The 18,796-nt window shown below is 43.9% G+C and overlaps 1 protein-coding gene across 1 annotated transcript; it reads right to left on the bottom strand.

Annotated features, from left to right (window-relative positions):
• Positions 1-4,252: 4,252 nt before the first annotated feature.
• On the bottom strand, positions 4,253-17,644 carry Nifk (nucleolar protein interacting with the FHA domain of MKI67). The gene is made up of 7 exons (XM_021633218.2): positions 17,484-17,644; positions 15,742-15,879; positions 10,956-11,064; positions 9,579-9,790; positions 8,395-8,475; positions 5,687-5,830; positions 4,253-5,125 (listed from the first exon to the last, which is right to left on the bottom strand). Exons 1-7 carry the CDS (start codon positions 17,586-17,588, stop codon positions 4,928-4,930), a joined length of 987 nt encoding a protein of 328 aa, XP_021488893.1. The 5' UTR covers positions 17,589-17,644; the 3' UTR covers positions 4,253-4,927.
• Positions 17,645-18,796: the final 1,152 nt, after the last annotated feature.

Below are 18,796 nucleotides of genomic sequence, written 5' to 3'. Positions count from 1 at the left end.
GCAAGTATCAATGTCTTGAGTCTCTTTTTCTGGGCATCAGAGAGATGACAGCTTTATTTATAACTAGGAAGATTCTAAAATTGGCACCATCTGTCAGAGAAGTAACATCTCTGATGGCACAGGTTCCTCTTCTGTTAGCACAAGTGGAAGCAGTGCAGGCATCTAGACACCTGCCGAGCAATGTTACTATAAAACTAATAAAATTTGCAGACGTCCTCGGATGCCAGAACAGGGTGATGGATGATGCCCCTGAAACTGGAGTTACAGATGGTTATGATCCACCATGTGGGTGTTCGGGAATGAACCCAGGTCTTCTGGAAGAAGAGCAAGTGCTCTAAATCACGGAGCAATACCCACCCCACCCCCATATTTTTTTTTTTTGACAGGGTCTTAATATATAGCCTTGGCTGGCCTGGAATTCTCCATGTAGACCAGACTAGCTTCAAGATTCACCTGCCTTTGCCTTCTGAGTGCTGGAATTAGAACCACATGCTACTACCCACCGCACCCACCACACACACCTGCCATCACCCCGTCCCCTTTGGAGACAGTGTCTCAAGTATCCCGAGCTGGTCTCAAGCTCAGCATGTAGCCAAGAATGACCTCTTGGACTGCTGATTATCTTGCCTTTGTCTCCCAAGTGCTGGGGTTAGAGGTGTACACAATCAGACCTAGTTTCAGCTATGTTTGGGATAGAATCTAGGGTTTTGGGCATGGTAGGCAAGCACTTTATCAGCTAGGCTAGGTCCACAGCCTGAAGTATTCTTTAATTGAAATGATGGAACACTCAGGCAGGTATAGGGGTGATGTTGAATGTCTTTAAGCCCAGCACTTTGGAAGCTGAGGCAGATGGACTTCTGAGTTTGAGGCCAGCCTGGTCTACAAAGTGAGTTCCAGGACAGCTAGGGCTACACAGAAAAACCCTATCTTGAAAATAAACAAAAAACAAAACTAACCAAACAAAAATATTAACATATGAAGACCAGGCATGAGGAGACACCTTTAACCCCTACACTTGGGAGGCAAGGCCAGCCTGATTATACAGCTGAGTTCCAGGACAGTTGGAGCTACATAGTGAGACCATGGTCTGGTATGTGGTGTGGGGAGGACCCCAACTCCTGGCCCAAGGTAAATTATTTTTTTTTCCCCTCAAGACAGGGTTTCTCTGTGTAGCCTTGACTGTCCTGGAATTGCTTTGTAGAGCAGACTTGCCTCTGCCTCTGAGTGCTGTGTTTATAAGCGTGCACTACCGCACCTAGCTAAACTCTAACTTTCCAAATGAAACTTAAAATACTGTTTTTTGAGAACAAGACTAGGAATACATCATAGAGCTATAACTTAAAAAATAATTGCAGCTGGGTGTAGTGACATATGTCTATAATCCTAGTACTCCAGAGCCTGAGGCAAGAGGTTTGAGGTCTCAAAGATAGCCTCAGAGAAAGAAAGAATAAATAAATAAATAAGTAAATTAGGGGGAAAAGAATGAAAGAAAAGGATAATCCAAAATGTTGAAATTACTAAGTGAAACAGAAAAATGACATAATTCTAAGTAGAGTGTTTATGCCATAAATAAAACTGAGTTGAAAGTACATTGTGAATTAAAGATTGTGTTTAGGAACTGGTTAAGAGCACTTGCTGCTTTTCCAAAGAACTCGGTTCCCAGAATTAATGTTGGTGGCTAACAACTGCCTGTAATTCCAGCCAATACCTTTTTCAGGCTTCTGTAGCACCCACACACTTGCATACACACCACTTAAAGGAACCAAACCAAAACAAGACTGCCTTTAAAATGATTTTGGTATCAAAGCCAAGTCCCCACCACAGAATTTTAGTTTTAGGTAAGGTTTGGGGCATGGAAATCTGGCTCTGTGGGTAGGATGCTTGTCTGCCACGCACAAACCCTGGGTTCCATCCCCAATACTGCAAAAGCACCATGGTAAGATACATCTGCAATCCCAGCACTTGAAAACATATAAGCAAAAGATCAGAAATTCAAGGTCATCCTTGGCTACACAGCAAGTTGAGGCTACCTAAGGATAGAAGATTGTGTTTAAAAAAAAAAAAAGTTAACAGTATAAATTCCCTAATAGTCTGGTATGTCTGCCAAACTAAATGCCAGGATTTTTTTAGGATTAGTTTTTAGGCTCCATTGCCACCTAGTGGCATATTGTTATTTTGAGATGATGGCTTATTAAGGTTTTTATTGCTGTGATGAAACACCATGACCAAGGCAAATTGGGGAGAAAGGGCTTATTTCTTTACAGTTCCAAATCAAAATTCATTGAAGGAAGTCAGGGCAGGACCTCAAGGCAGTAATCTGGAAGCAGGCGCTGATGCAGAGGATATGGAGGGTGCCACTTAGCGGCTTGCTCAGCCTTTCTATTAACCCAGGACCACTAGACCAGGGATGACATCACCCACAATGGGCTGGGCCTGCCCCATCAATTACTAATTAAGAAAGTGCCTGGCAGGTTTTTTTGCTCACAGCCCTATCTTATGGAGACATTTTCTCGATTGAGGTTTTCTCCTCTCAGCTGACTGTAGTTTGTGTCGAATATATATAAAACTAGCCAGCACAAATCTGAATAAGAAATCTTGGCCAACTTTTGGGGTAACTGTCCCAAACCCCATTTCCATGCCAACTTCAGAGTAATCAGTTCTCATCCGCAAGGCTTGTGTGTCTTTCCTTTCCATTGCTAAGAATAATATAACAGGGGCTGGAGAGATGGCTCAGTGGTTAAGAGCACTGTCTGCTCTTCCAGAGGTCCTGAGTTCAATTCCCAGCAGCCATATGGTGGCTCACAACCATCTATGCTGGGAGCTGATGCCCTCTCCTGGCATGCAGTGTACATGCAGATAGAGCACTCATATACATAAAACAAATAAATAAATCTTAAAAAAGAGTGTCTCTATGTGAGGCACTTTATTAATAACTGGACTGATATATTATTAATGACTGTGGATGGTGTTACCTCTGGACAAATTGTATATAAAAATAATACAGCAGGAGTTTGCCCCACTGAAACAAGGCCTTGCGCCAGTTTAATTGGGAACCATTCATTCAGTGCTCAATTTCCTTTCTTGAATAAGAATAGTAACATTTGCTTCATATAATAGTTCTCATTAAACCAGTTAGGCCCTGAGAAGATGGTTTGGCGGGAAAGTGTTCCGCTTTGCAAAAATAAAAATGAGTACAAGACTGCCAGAACTCACATAAAAAGATAGGGGTTGAGCAGGGTATGGCAATCCCAGCACTTGGGGAGGCAGAGGCAGGCTGATCTCTTTGAGTTCAAGGCCAGCCTGGTCTATAGTCTGGGACAGTGGGACAGCCAAGGCTACACAAAGAAACCCTGTCTCGAAAAGCCAAGACTGGGGACTCACTGGCAGCCAGTCTATCTAATGGTGAGCTCCAGGTTCACAAAAACAAGCTCAAAAAATACAACTGAGGGCTGGATGAAAAATTGCTTATCATACTTTTTCACACAGGGCTTAGGTTCAGTCCCCAGTAAGGGGGCAGAGATGCCAGGCAGGGTGGTTCATACCCAGAGGCAGGTGCAGGAGGGTCAGGTAATTATCAGTGGGTCTGGAGTACACAAGACTGTCCCAACAAACTAAAAATGGGGCTGGGAAGAAGATACAGTAAAGTACCTATCTCACAAGCATGAGGACCTAAGTCTGATCTTTAGAACCCATGTAAAGAACCAGGCTTGGTGGTGCGCCCCTCAACAGAGAAGAGAGATCTCAGGGGCTTGCTGGCCAGTTCTGTCTCAAATGGTTGTTCTATATATGTGCCATGGCCTGTGTGCTTCTTCCTCCCCTAACATCACAGACATACACACATAAGTTAAAGTGACTGAAGAAAGTCTGGCTTACACACATATATATAATGGCACAGGCATTTAAGCTGTGACATTCTGACTTGACTCTAAGTCATATTCATTAGCTCAGACGAGTCTGTAGGTAAAGCTAAGCTCTAAAGTCTCAAGTGTCTGCTGGTGAATGGGAAGGCTCTCACACTGAGAAATGTTCACCTGGGTCCTGAACTCACTGCCAGGCCATCAAGGTGCTATGTGCTGTGATCTGAAATCAGATTCACTGAGAGTCACACCTTTAAAATCAGTAGGTGGGAGGCAGTGGCAGGTGGATCTCTACATCAGTTTGAAGGCAGCCTGGTCTACAGAGTTAGTTCCAGGATAGTCAGGGCTACACAGAGAAACCATGTTTTGAAAAACTTTAAAAAAAAAGAGGCCTATTTCAAATGAATGACAGAAGACACTTTATCTCCCCTTAACACACACGCGCCAACCATGTACACTCCACCCCACAACAGGATGAAAAGAATGCTTACTCGTGATTGATAGGTATATTCAATAAACCTGAATTAGCAATACAAAAGCATAGAAAGGGCACAGAAACTTAAAACCAGAAAAGTCTGGTCACTATGTGAATCTTGAAGACAACTGCTGCAGCTGATTTGTTAAGCCTATACACTAGCTTACCTGCAATTAACTATGGGTGAAAACAAGTCATCTGGTCTCATCAGCACTTGAACGCATGTAAAAAGCTGTATACTCTCTATTCACACCTGACTGCCTTCTCTGTATTTAACTTCCGGTTTCAAATGCCTGAGGCTGAAGCCTGAAATAGTCCTTTGAGTTTTATGTGCACACCACCACACAGACAGTCAAAGACTGCTGCTGGTATCTAAGCCTGTAGTTTCACATAGACAGAGTAAACTAAGGGAGCTATAACGCCTGAATACAAATTCAGGTCAAAGGAGACAAGTTCCTGGTGGCTGTCCTCACTGGCATGAACAAACATGTGTTTTTCCTCCAATAGTCTCGTCACAGCTTGCAGGTCACTAGTAAAATATAGCAGGCCTTTGCAACAAAATCACACCTGCCTAGAAAACATGCACATAGGTGCTTCAGGGATCACTGGTTGCTCTTCTTTTTCTCCGTCGTTTTTTCTCAGAACTTGCAGGTGTTGGAGTCTTTTGCCCCTCTTCTTTCACTGTGGGCACAGGCTGTTTGAAAACGATTTCATCATCCTTATCGTCATTGACTTCGGCCACCTGTGATTGTCGTCTTTCCAAAAATGTTGGTGTACAAACTGGTGTGGGACCCTGAAACCAAATTACAGTCCAGGATTGAGCACAGGCATTAGGAACTACCACCAACATCATTACTCTCCCAGCTTTATCAGGAATGACCACTGAACATCACTACCCTCCTAGTTTAAGTTGTACCACGTGATATATTTTCAGCCTGTTTTTAACTCCTGGTGACCTAAGTGAAAACATGAAGAGTTTAGAAGCTTAGCAAACTATGCAAAATTCACTGACTAGAGATGCTTTATTATGGTAAGATAGTAGATAAAAAAATTTTAAGTCACTAGTTAGGGATCTACCAAAATGTCACAACATTCAATCTAGTATATAGCCGAATTAATGGTTTATGTTTGTAACCTCAGCTTTCAGGAGCAGAGGCAGAGGGAGGAAGATCAGATGTTAGGTTAGCCTGGCCATGGAGGTCAACCTGGACTACCTGAAATCCTGTGTCAAAGAATCAAAACCTGAAAACCTCAAAAATTCACCCAGCCCCACTGAATGGAGGAGCAGAGACTGCTTTTCCTCCTTCAAATTATACCTCCAGCACTGGCTCCCAGAACACAAGAACAAGCTCACCTGGCTGTCCACAGACTTCTTCTCCCTATTCCTTTTACGTTTCTTCGGAATTTGTTTGGTAATTTTTTTCTTCAACGCTCTCATAATCTTCTTCTCCTTTCTCCTAGATAACCCTGAAAGCCTTTCTCTTGGGGTAGGTAAAACCTGAAAATAAAGGCCAGAAACTTAACAGTCTGCATATTTCTACACGTATAGTTGTCTGCCTATCTTTTAAATTGCCAAATAGCTCCCGTTAGCAGGGTAAGGCTTTGCTCTAACTAAGACATTATGGTGCATGCCATTAGCTCAGCCAGGATTACAACACACCCTGACCTCAAGTCTTGACTCAGCGCTCCTGTGACTGTTAAAATTGGGAGTGAGTGCTGGGCCATGGTGGCTCATGCCTTTAATACCAGCACTCAGGAGGCAGAGGCAGGAGAGCTCTGTGAGTTGGAGGCAAGTCCGATCTATAGATCAGGTTCTAGAACAGCCAACGCTACTCAGAGAAACCGTATCTTGAAAAACAAAACAAGATTGGGACTGAGGGACTGGGGAGATGATTCAGTGGTTAATAGCACTGTCTGTTCTTCCAAAGGACCCAGGTTCAATTCCCAGCACACACATGGCAGCTCACAACTGTCTGTAATTCCAGTTCCAGGGGATTGGACACCTTCACACTTACATACATACATGCATGCAGAGAGAACACCAATATATATAAAACACAAATAAATTATCAAAAAAAGATTGGGCAAAGAGGTTAAAAGATAGCCAAAGTCTGAGGAAGATCTAATAAGCCTGGAAATAGATGCCATCTCTCACTAACTGATTAGTGTTTTGGAAAAATGCTGACAGGTTCTATGGAAGATAAATATTCTCAAGATTCAGCCAAGGAAGAGGTAAGACCTTCAGCAACCCCTATATTCTTGTTTTATAGTGAAAGACACCTCGAATTCCTTACTGTAGCAGAGGGGAAAGTCCAGCAAGGCTTCCTTATCTCATTTCCTGACTAGCAAGGGACTTAGCACTGGAGAAATGCCTCTGCCAATTCACTTCTTGTTCCTAGGGTTGCTATAGTCTAATGTACACACACCCATAATCACAGAACTGCTCACCTGACTCACGCTGACATTTATTTTTACAAATGAAATATTTGTTTAAAAGAATATGAAGCAAAATCTTAACTAAAATGACAAAATAATGAAGATCAAGAGGCTGGAGACAAGCTCAGTACTGGTTGAGGACCTAGGTTCAATTTCCGGCACCCACACAGCTAACAACTGTCTGTGTATTCAAGCCTGCCGAGGTCAGAGGGGCACTGGGTGCCCTACTTCATCCAAGTTTTATTTCCCTACGACAGTCTCTCAAACATGAAGCTAGGTTGGTGGCCAGCAACTGTCACATGTCCATGTCCCTCCTCTTCCCAGAGTGGAAGGCATGAACATGAACATACATCAGTCCTGGCATGTGGGCAATAAGATCTGAACTCAGGTCCTTATATTTGCACAGCAAGTGTTCTTTCTCACTGGCCCAGCTCTCTACCCGGTTTTAAGCTTTTAAAAACCAGCAGTGCAAGGGCCCAGCTATTACAGCCCCAGCACCAAGGATGTGGAAGGCAGGAGGATGAGAGTCTTCAGAAAACAGTAAGTCTGGGCTTAGTATGTAAAATGGAGGCTCACTCGAGTGCTGTAGCATGGTCTGGGGTTACTGCTAACTGCTTGTCCCCAGAGACCTTTCCTGTTCTGCCAGCAAGTGCTTAGTACATCAACTGACACTGTGCAACCTTGCCTCCAAAATTATCCCTGACTGGCCAATAAAAATGCCTACTTGGGTTGGGAGAAGAAAGGTAGGAGGACTTAGCTCTCCATTTTGGAGACAGAAGGATCACTGGGGGAAGAAGAGGTGAGCGTGGAGTCACCACAGGTTAAGCATTAACTAGCAGCATGTGGCCAGGAGGAGCTTGCTCTGCCTGAGGAACAGCCCCATTTGGAACATGTATAAGTATTTATGGGATTTTGGCTGAGATTAGAAAAATTAGCTTAGGGGGTTAGTTTCAGGCCAGTTCTAGTATACAGGCATATTAAAAATCTAACAGATTTCTGTGTCATTTACTTTTATAATAGCAGGTTAAATAATAAAACACCATAATAGTTCCATGTATTAATAGTAAATATTAATAGTATTCTACAACACTTGGGCTACATTAAAATCACTAGGTCTCAGCCCCACAGTGATGATACATGCCTTTAATCCCAGCACGTGGGAGGCAGAGGCAGGAGGATCTCTGAGTTTGAGACCAGCCTGGTCTACAGAGTAAGTTCCAGGACAGCCAGGACTACACAGAGAAACCCTGTCTCCAAGTGGTGGTGGGGGACACTAGGTCTCAAAAAAAAAAAAAAAAAAAAAAATCTAATGAACCCCCAAACACCTACCCCTACCAAATGAAATCTTTAACAAAAACATGAAGTAGCAGAAATTATTTTTTTCAAATAATCTGCCTTAAAAATTGTTTTTGGATTACTCTATGTGTATGCATATATGTGTGCATGTATATGTGTGGAGGTCAGAGGGTAACTTTTAGAAGTCAGCTCTTTCCTTCAACCATGTAGAACCCAGGGATTGAACTAGGTAGCCATGCTTAGTGGCAACTGTTTCATTCTAAGCCATCTTGCCAACACTATGGAAAAAGTTTCTATAGTTACTGGTGGCCATTATTGAGATCATCTTACCTGGTTAAGCTCTGAGTCCTCAGGATCCTCAGGAGTGTCAGGAATGTCTTCTGAAATCTCTTTCTTCGGCTTAGGTAAGACCTGTAAGTAAGTAAGCATTAAGAAGTTAACAATGTGCAAATTTGTCAGCTATATGAATAGCTGCAGCTGAATGCCTATCTTTTTAAGGCCAGCCTGGTCTACAAAGAAAGTTCTAAGACAGCCAGGGCTGCGACAGAGAAAAACCGTATCACAAACAAACCCCCAACCAAAACTGGAGACTAGAGAGATAGCTCAATAATTAAAAGCACTGGCTGTTCTTTCTTAAGAACCAGGTTCAATTACCAGCACCCAAATGGTAGCTTACAACTTTATGTCAACTTTAGTTTTAGAAGCTCTAATGTCCTCCTCTGGCCTCCAAGGGCAACTGGTGTCCACTGCTGGACACCTGGTGCACAAACAGGAAATTATACAGGGGAAGGAGGTGGCAGGGGGATGGGGATGTTGTTCATATAAAGCAGCACACCTAAAGCCCTGGGCTATACTTCCAGTACTGCACAAACCTGGAATCATTACCTATACTCGCAATCCCAGCACTCTGGAAGCAGAGGCAGAAGACCAGAAATTCTATGTCATTCTCAGCTGCATAAAAGTTTGACTTCAGCTTTGAACAACACCCAGTCTTACCAACATCAATAACAGTAGCAACCACTTATATTGGGCTATAAGCCTATCTGTCTACTCAAGAACTTAAGGCAGAGGCAGGAGGATCCATAATAAAAGCTTGACTGAGCGGTTACAGACTGTGTTCAAACCAGACCACACAACTCAGTAGATCTCTCTAAAGGGGAACTGTGCGTGGGGGTTGGAGGAATGAATGATGCATGTTCAGTACCCTGGGTTCCATCCTCACAGAAACACACACACACACACACACACACACACACACACACACACACGCACTGCAGTGTTTCCAAGTTTGAGTGAAAACTTTATAGAGAACTAGAACATGCAAGTACTCAGCAATAGATCACCACTTGCCTAGCACGTGCAGGCTCTAGCCTGGCCACCAAGCAACCAAAAGAACACAAGCACAAACCAAACCAAAAACCTCACATGTGAGGAACACTGGAATAACCTTTATAATACAGACACATGCTAGAACTACTGAGCAGACACCAAGAAAATCAGAAAAGGATATTTACCAATGAAGGGAAAGTATAATCAATCCCCTTCTTAGCTAGCCTCTTCCGGAGTAAATTTTCCTTCCTCTTAAACCTATATTCCATCTTTAACATTTGGAAACGTCCCCGTTTCTGATTGTAGCGCTTCACTGCTGGAAATGATGGCTGACGAAATGGAACATTCCACTGTTTAAAAAGTTCTTTATGAACTTTTTCTGGTGGTATAAATTTACCTATATATATAAAAACACAAAAACAGAAAGTAAAGGATCTTAATTTTAATATTTCCAGAAGGGCATTTCTTGTATGGTATAAACTAAGTACATGACAAACACTTCTTTGTTTGTTTTTGTTTTTCGAGACAGTGTTTCTGTGTAGCCCTGGCTGTCTGTCCTGGACTAGTCTATGGACCAGGCTAGTCTCGAACTCACAGAGATTCACCTGCTTCTGCCTCCCTGAATGCTAAGATCACAGGCTTGAGCCACTGTGCCCTGTGAGAAATGACTTTTTAAAACTCAAACAGGGCATGTGTGTGGGCTCACATGCCCTGATGCCTGTGGAGGCCAGAGGACAGCCTTGTGAAGTTGTCTCTCTCCACAGTTATGTGGGTTCTGGGAATTGAACTCAGGCTGTCGTACTTTCACAGCAAGCACCTTTACCTGGTGAGCTACGCTCTGCCCTCTGACTTAAATACAGGGTTTCATGTAGCCTAAGCTGGCACCACAAACTCTGTGTTGGCTAGAATGATCTTGAATTTTTGATCCTCCAACTTCCACCTCCCCCATATAGTAACTAAAGGCCTGTGCCATCAGATGCAGTGTATGTGTCCCTAGGGATGGAATCCACAGCCATGTGCATGTCAGGCCAGCACTCTACCAGCTAAGCTACACTCCCAGGCCCAGATACTCCCATCCTATCCCGATGGGCTAATGCTTTGTAGCAACAGTAAACAAACAAACAAACAAAACCTTTGTAGAATCCAGAGCCCTTTCTACTATTTTCCTCAAACCAGTGAGAGCTAAGCACCAATTCTCCCAGGTTCCTGCCCAGCTACTTTCTCCTAGCAGGAGCCATGCTTTCAACTGAACATGGGAACACCCACCAGCCCACGCCACCAGGAATGTTTCTCTTGGTGACGGGAACTGGCAGAAAATGTTGCCAGGAAGTCCTGTGATGCTGTCAACTGGTCTCAGGGCAGGGCACTCTACTACCTGCCTGTGCCTCTAGGATGCTGGGATCAAAGGTGTGCACGACCAGGCCTGGCTTTCAGCAAAGTCTCTTTTAATCACCTATTAAAGATGGGTTAGCTCCCCTTCCTGAGTACAAACCCCACAAGTAACTCCTTAATCTCATTACAGAGAAGAAACAGTCCTCTTGCTAGAAGGTCAGAGTACTTACATGATAGAAGTCTTTCACCAAAAAGGTAGTTATCCATTGTTTCTGCAACTATCTTGGCAACATCTTCAGACTCAAACTCCAAAAAGGCATAGCCTCTGCTGTGTCCAGTCTGCAACAGGAAACACACAGTTAAATCTAACACATCAACAAGCTCCATAAGCCCCTGTGGATGATTAGGAGATGCCAGTCACAACTCTCACCACTCCACACACTCTGCAACTGTTAAACCAACAAGATAGTCACAGCTTGGAATATACAGATCTTCTGGTATCCCTTAAATTCAACTTGCATGACACATGTGAGTACTCTGGCCACAATGAATTCAATTGCACGGTCTGGCGGTAAGCTATTTTTTGGGCTCCCACAGCCTTGGACTTGTCTACTCATTTGTCATATCACAACAGTTCTATTTGTCATGGAGGCAGATCACACACCAGTAAGGACATTCCTCCCCACCCCCATTAAAACACGTCAATCTGGGCACAGGTGTAATCCCAGTTACACAGGAGGCTGAGGCAGAAGGATCTGTTGGATCTTATGAATCTAATGAGGCCAGCCTGGACCTTGTCTCAGTAAAATAGGACTGTATCCCAGTGCTTACCAGTTATGCCTCGGGTTCAGTCCCTAGTAGTAGGGAAATGTGGGCAGTTCAACCTCATCTCACGTGGTGAAAACAACCAATTCTTCAGTGCCATGATGCTCACCAAGAAACTGACACTGATTTCTGTAGCCTAGTCAAAGGAACATGCCGGGCCTTGAGTTCCTAATCCCTGGACCAGCTCACAAGTACATTTCCTTACCACATTAGTCTTACATGTACTACAGGTTCTGGAGTTCAAATGCCTATGCTTTGATCCTGGTGATGTCACTTGACTTTAATTAACATGTAAGCCTCAGGTGTCATTCTATGGAATGAGGATGATAAAATAACCTCTCATCAGGTTGCTATGAAAATACCAATAACCCACAAAGCTCAAAAGATACAAAAAACTCAACATTATTGCCATTTGGCTTTCTTTTCAAAATAAACACCAGCAATTTAAAGTGAATTTCAGCTACACAGAGTAAGGCCAGCCTGAGCGTAAGCCAGCAAACATATACTATCAGTACTCCTAACCCAAAAGTACTTCCACTCCAAGATGGTGGAGGGGAAGAGGGATGGACCTACAACCCAAGAGACCACCACTTTTTTTATTTGCCTGTTTCAACTGCTGTATCTGCTAACCTAGGCCTAGTCCTGGAGGCTTCTGTACAATCTAACCTAGGCCTAGTACATTTTCAGCCTCTGAGACTTAGTAAGATCACCCTTTCTTGTTCTTTCTGAGCTGGCTGGTTCAACTCAACTGTTCTGGCTCAAACTCCTCTCCCAGCTGACTTATTCAATCTGGCCTTTCTCTTGGCATCTGAAATGCTCTGCTTGGCCTCAAACTAACTCTAACAATCTTTTCTAATCTCCTCCTCTGGCTCATTCAATCTTTATGTGAGTTCTCTCTGTAACCCGTTTCTGTATTGTCCCTTAAGTAGCTTCCCTTTCCTCTCTTCTAATGAGAGTTGGGCACATCCTATTCTGTCGAACCTTTCCCTGATTCATCATCTTTTCTGCCATTAAAGTAGACATCACTTTCAAACATGGATGCTTCCTTCTACAAACTAACTTTACTTTTATTGCTTGGGATTAAAAGCAAGTACCACCATGCCTGGATCTAAGCTTTTCTTCACCTGAAACTTGCTCTATACCAGGTTGGTCTTGAGCTCAGAGATCTGCTTGCCTGTTTCCTGGGATTAAAGGCCTGTGTCTGTATTCCAGCTGGATCACACAGACCTAGAAGGTCTTTGGATGTGATCTCTTGCCAGAACAGCCATGTTCTTAACTAACATTCCTCTATACACTGTAAACTAACAAATCCTCTGAAAAATAATTTGAAAAGACACACCATACCAAAACAAGAAGCAGGGGCCAGTGAAGTAACTTACTCACCAGACAAAGGCACCAACTACCAAATCTAATGACCCGAGTTGAACTCTAGGAGCTACATGGTGGAAGAAGCAAACAAACTACCTGATTTCTACATTCACCCCTGCCTCATTCAAATCAATAAAATTAAGAAAGGAAGGGGGGGGGGAAGCAAGCAAAAAGCCAAGGGCTGGGGATGTACTTCAGTTGATAAGAGTGCTTGCCTAACACAAAGACTTGAGTTCAAGTCACAGCACCACATAAACCAGGCAAAATCACAGTTATGAAGTGGCAACAAAATAATTTTATGGTTGGGGCCACCACAACATGAAGAACTGTATATAAGGGTTACAGCATTAGGAAGGTTGAGAACCACTGCTCTAGGGGCTGGAGAGATTGTTCAGTGGTTAAGTGGTTAAGCGCACTGGACATGGGTTCAATTCCCAGCACTCACATGGCAGCTCACAATCATTCGAAATTCTAGTTTCAGGAGCTCTGATGCCTCTCCCTTCTGAATTCTGTAAGCATGCATATGGTGCTCAGGCACAGGCAGGCAAGACACCCATACACACAAATAATAAAATAAAACTCTCTTTAAGCTGGGCATGGTGCTACATGCCTATCATCTTAGTATTTGGGAAGCAGAGGCAGGATAGCAACAAGTCCAGGGTTAGCCTGGTCTATGGAGCAAGTCTGGGAAAGAAAGCCAGAGCTACATAGTAAATCTCTGTCTTAAACCAATCAAATGAAAACCAAACACTTTAATGTTTTAAGCTCTGGAACGAACTATGGACTCATTTCCCACTGTACCTTCACTGGCTGAACGGTGCCCAGAACAAACACTGTATCTCCTGGTAGCTGACAAACAAACGCAGTCATGCATCAGAAATGAATTATTTCTTTGAGGGACCCAAAGATGTAATGGGGGGGGGGGGCGCTTCAAGATCAAGTGAGGAGCAGCTATGCTACGAGACTATAGAGTCTATAAAATTTAGATGCCATGAAGGAGGCGAAGACTCAGACAGAGGAAGTGACTGCTGAGATTAGCAGGAAGCTGGTGGAACTATAACAGAAACATTTGACAAAGAAAAAGAGGCCACTGGCCGTGCAGCAAGTGGGACCTACACCAGACTCAACAAAGCCACAAAGAAAGCCAAAGCCAGGAGCCTCTTCATGAAAATTGAAGTCTCACCTTCTCCTTCCCTACACCCAAACAAAAGAATGCTTTTCTTTCAAGGAGCTGGTTAGTAACCTTGCAGAGATGAAAGAGGAAGAAGTGCTCAGGGAATCAGGAAAGTCAGCCAGGAGGAAGGGTCCCAAAAGGAGGAAATCCTCTTCTGGGAGGAATCAGTTGGCAATAGGCTGGTGGTACCAAGAGCAGGGCCAAGAACAGACATTCCCTGTAGGGAGGAATATGTCACAAGAGAGACAGTTCCCAACCCATGACTTAAACCTCAGTAAAAGCAAATTTACATACACACACACCACACCACACCACACCAAACAACAAAAACCAGGCCCCATGGTTTTAGGGCATCTACCAGAGGAGAAGCCTATCTTTTCTTCTTACATAAACCAAATTGAAGTTCATTAACCACAGAATCAGCAGTGACAAAATAAACATGGCCTACGTGCCCATGTAATCTGAAGACTGGATACAACTACCTCAGTTAAATGAACATTTATAACACTGATTCTGCTCTAGGGTTAGGTTGTCTTAAATTCCATTCCTTATTATCGGCTTTTCCTGAGTGAAGGCTTATAAGCAATGTGTGATCACGCCCTGTAAACCCCATCCAACCCATGTACTTATGAGCTCCCTGATAGGTAGGAATGCCTTCTAACAAACCATAAACTGACTTAAAATATGAAACTTTAGTGCAAGTGTGCACACCACCTGGAGGTCACCCTTGGATGCTGTTCCTCAAGATGCCTGACTACCTTGTTCTGTTTGTGAACAAGCAGAGGCGGAAGGATGCAATGTCTTCTTTTATGTATGGCTCCATACCTTATTATCTCGACCTACTGTTTTGGCTTAACTAGCTGACAGCAAGCTCTGTAATCACTGCCTCTGGCTCCCAATACTGGGGCTACAGATACAGTTATGACTGGCTTTTTATTCCGTGCTTGAGGTAAAGGTGTGTGTGTTCTAAATCATGCTTACAGCTCTTACCATTAAGCCATTTCTTTAGCCCCTAACAACCTTGAATTTTGAAACAAGTTTCTCACTGGCCTGGAGCTGATTAGCCAGTCTCGGCGATCCCCCTTCCCCACCTCCCTAGCACTGGGATTACAAGTGTATATGACCATACTTGGATTTTGAGCTGCGTTCCATAGACTGACAGTTACAGACTAAGCTACCCAACTTCCAGCCTCACGACTTCTTCCCTTTCTTTTTATTGAGACACAATCCCACACTATGCAGCCGTGGCTGGCCTCAAACTCAGAGGTCTGCCTGTCTGTTGCCCAAGTGCCAGGACTAAAGGTGTATACCACTAAACCAGGCTTATTTTCTTTTGACTCCACTGCAACCTGCAAAAGTTAACTTATTTATACTTATTTACCTAGAGACAGGCTCTCTCTATGTAGCTATGGCTGTCCTAGAACTGATGATGTATACCATGCTGGCTTCATAAAAGAACTGCCTGCCTCTGCATCCTCAATGCTGGGATTAAAATCATGCCCCACCACACCTGGCTTGTGAAAAGTTCCTGAGAAATTTGTAGGTAACAATATTGTGTGGCTATGATTACAAAGGATGGCATATAACCAAAAAAACAAACAAATAAAAAAACAAAATATACATAGTTGAATTCAGATATAGAATCTTACCCGTTTACTTCTGGACAATCTGAATCTGGTAATAGTGCCAAACTGGGTAAAGTAGTCATAGATATGGCTTTCAGAAAGTGTTCCTGGTAGGTGGCCCAGAAAAATTACTCCAGGATTAAGTCTGTCTTCCTTCTTTCGCTGAGGACAAAAACAACAAATAAACATTTTAAAAATGCAAACGCATACTGTACCAAAACTTGTGTATGTGTCTACACTTTTCTGAGCAGGGTCTTACTAAGGTGCTCTGGCTGGCCTGTAACTCACTATGTAGATGAGGCTGTCCTCTAATTCCTGAATGTGAGGATCAACAGGCTGTATCACAACGCTCTGCAAGGGTCTCCACTTTTCAGTATGCTACCATTCAGTAACTTCAGAGAATATTAATTCTAAAGTCCTTTTTCTTTCTTTGTTTTGAGACAAACAAAAAATTTTGTGTAGCCCTAGCTGTCCCCAGCTCTGAGGACCAGGCTGGCCTTGAACTCAAGAGATCTACCTGCTTCTTCCTGAGATTAAAGTCACTCAACATCACCACCCAGCTTTCTAAAGTCTTTTTAGATAGGCAGAACTCTGCCTGTCTCTGCACCGGGATTGAAGGTAGACATGACCTCGACTGGCTTGCAACAGAACTTTGAAAATAGACTGACTCTGCAAGAGAGACTCCCAGAGTGGTTCTCTGACCTACACATGCACACATGTCCCCACCTGTGTATCCCCTCTGCACAGCATGTGTTCCAAGAGCTGGCTGTATTCTGAATCAATGGACAAGCAAGGAAAGGCCTGCCATTGTCACTTTGAACCCGAGACCTTCAACTCTGAATGTAGTTTATTCACATCCAATCATACTATTTGTAGTTGTATACAGACTGTACTTCTCTGTCACAACACTCAGTCCATACAAAAATATGTTGCTATATCAGTAGGGGGAACTATGCAGGTGATACCAGCATTCATGAAATAGATACAGGGGTTCAAGGTCTGGGCTGCATATCAAGTTTGAGGCTAACTTGGGCTACAATAGACTCAGTACTGCCACTAAAAAGCCAAACCCAAAACAACCCTCCCAAAAGACGCCCACAACAACAACAACAACAACAAAACAAAGAATCCTTCGGTTCTCCTCAATGTACTTCATGTTAAAAGCCAACGGGAAGCCGGGCGAGGTGGCGCCTGTCTGTAATCCCAGCACTAGTGGAGGAAGACACAGGTGGATCACTGGTGAGTTGGAGGCCAGCCTGGTCTACAAAGCGAGTCCAGGACAGCCAAGGCTACACAGAGAAACTCTGTCTCTAAAAACAAAAACCCAAAGGAGTATAAAGGCCACTGTCGGCAAATAGCTTGACAGGTAATGTCTGTATTTTCTTTGGCTGATCTCTGAATACTTAGTCCAAGCTATTTTCTGAGTCTCAGTTCTCCTGCTTCCCCCTTCCAGGTGCTGGGTTTTCGGATCCGTCTTCAAAGCACTCCGATGTAAGGGGACATACATTCCGAATGCTGCGGTAGGCCATGGCTCCTCATTTTTGCGGGTGGAAGCGGAAGGGTGGCAGTTTTAACATAGTCTGAGATTTGGAGGTGCCGTGCTCTCACACGTGGTAACTCTCCTTTTCACGTGAGTCCTGAGGGCCTAAAGGGCCAACTCTCACACCGATTCCTGACCTGCCTCCGTCTCCTTCCGGACTTGAACCACAGTCTCCAAGCCCGGGAGAGGTCGGCTCCCGGTTCCGCCCGGCCACCCCGCCGCTCACCTTTTTCGCGCGCTGTTGCACCTGCGTCAGAGTCTTTTGAAATTTTAAGTCATCCAGCGGGTTTAGCGCCAGACTCGGCTTCGCGGGGCCGGCGAAAGCCGCCATGCTGGAGAACGCCGCACAAGGTAGTCCACGCGGAGCTCCCGGAAGTGATGCTGCCATCGCCTCGCGGAAGCGGAAGTAGACAATGGAAAAAGCGTAGCAAAACAGGCGACCAGAGTATCAGGTGTTGATGCTCGAGCGCCACCAACTGGCAAGAAGCTGAAAAAAACTTTCTACAGTGGAATGAAAATAAACCCTAGAGCCGATTTAGCTCATGAAGTGCTTGCTCAACTTGCACGAAGTCCTGGGTTTGAAACCCTACACCGCATAAACCGTGACTTGGAGCCCCACTGTAATCCCAACACTTGGAAGGTGCAGGTGAGGCAGGAGGATCAGGAGTTCAAAGCGATTCCCATATACATAGTGAGTTCGAAGACAGCGTGGCTCAAAACCAAACGCAGTCCCAAATATTACACCTCCCTATTGGCTATTCACAGCAATTTAAGAGTTTTGTAAACTTTGTATATACTTTGTAAGCCCTCACAGCAGGAAATTAGCCAGACCCCCACCTGAGGTACTCCACTGGACAGTGCCCACCCGCCTCCCAAGACCTCCCTAACCCTAATAACCGTTTTCTTTTTAGTATCTTTAAGAGTTATTATTCATACAGTGTTCCACCTGCATGCGGGCACCAGATCTCATTATAGATGATTATGAGTAACCACATTGTTGCTGGGAATTGAACTCAGGACCTCTAGGAAGAACAGCCAATACTCTTAACTTCTGAGCCATCTCTCCAGCCCCAAAGTAAGCATCATTTTCTAAGGGTTGTAATGTTCATTCCCAGCCTCTAGGTGGGAGAGTGGAACAGTCCCACCCTAAGAGAAAACAAATTCCCGGCTTTGATACCTCGATCAGTAGAGTCTTTCAGAGGTCTTCTGTGGTAGGCTCCTGTCCTGTTCCCTGTCTTCTCCTGCTTCCGATGTCTATTGCGTTTGTACTTGTGAATGAAAATTGAGCATCTTCCCTAGGGTATTTCTTGTTTAGCTTCTTTAGGAGTTTAGAGTTTAGTATGTTTATCCTATATTATATGGCTAATATCCACTTATCAGTGAGTATATACCATGTGTGTCTTTCTGCTTCTGGTTTACCTTTCTCAAGATGATCTTTTCTAGTTCCCACCATTTGCCTGCAAATTTCATGATTTCCTTGTTTTTAATAGCTGAGAAGTAGTCCATATTCTTTCATTGAGGGACATCTAGGATGTTTCC

Source organism: Meriones unguiculatus, chromosome 18 (assembly GCF_030254825.1).
Source record: "Meriones unguiculatus strain TT.TT164.6M chromosome 18, Bangor_MerUng_6.1, whole genome shotgun sequence".
NCBI classification, from domain to species: domain Eukaryota; kingdom Metazoa; phylum Chordata; class Mammalia; order Rodentia; family Muridae; genus Meriones; species Meriones unguiculatus.
Note: the sequence above shows the minus strand (reverse complement) of the source record. Positions and strands in the feature narration are given on the sequence as shown.

Bases quoted from the DNA above. Each gene is read 5' to 3' on its own strand.
- Nifk (XM_021633218.2), bottom strand. From the start codon at position 17,588: ATGGCGGCTTTCGCCGGCCCCGCGAAGCCGAGTCTGGCGCTAAACCCG. The intron at 11,065-15,741 runs GTAAGATTCTAT...TTCCTGTTGCAG, and splicing joins GATTGTCCAGAAGTAAACGG to ACTGGACACAGCAGAGGCTA. The intron at 8,476-9,578 runs GTAAATATCCTT...ACTTACTTACAG, and splicing joins ATTATACTTTCCCTTCATTG to GTCTTACCTAAGCCGAAGAA.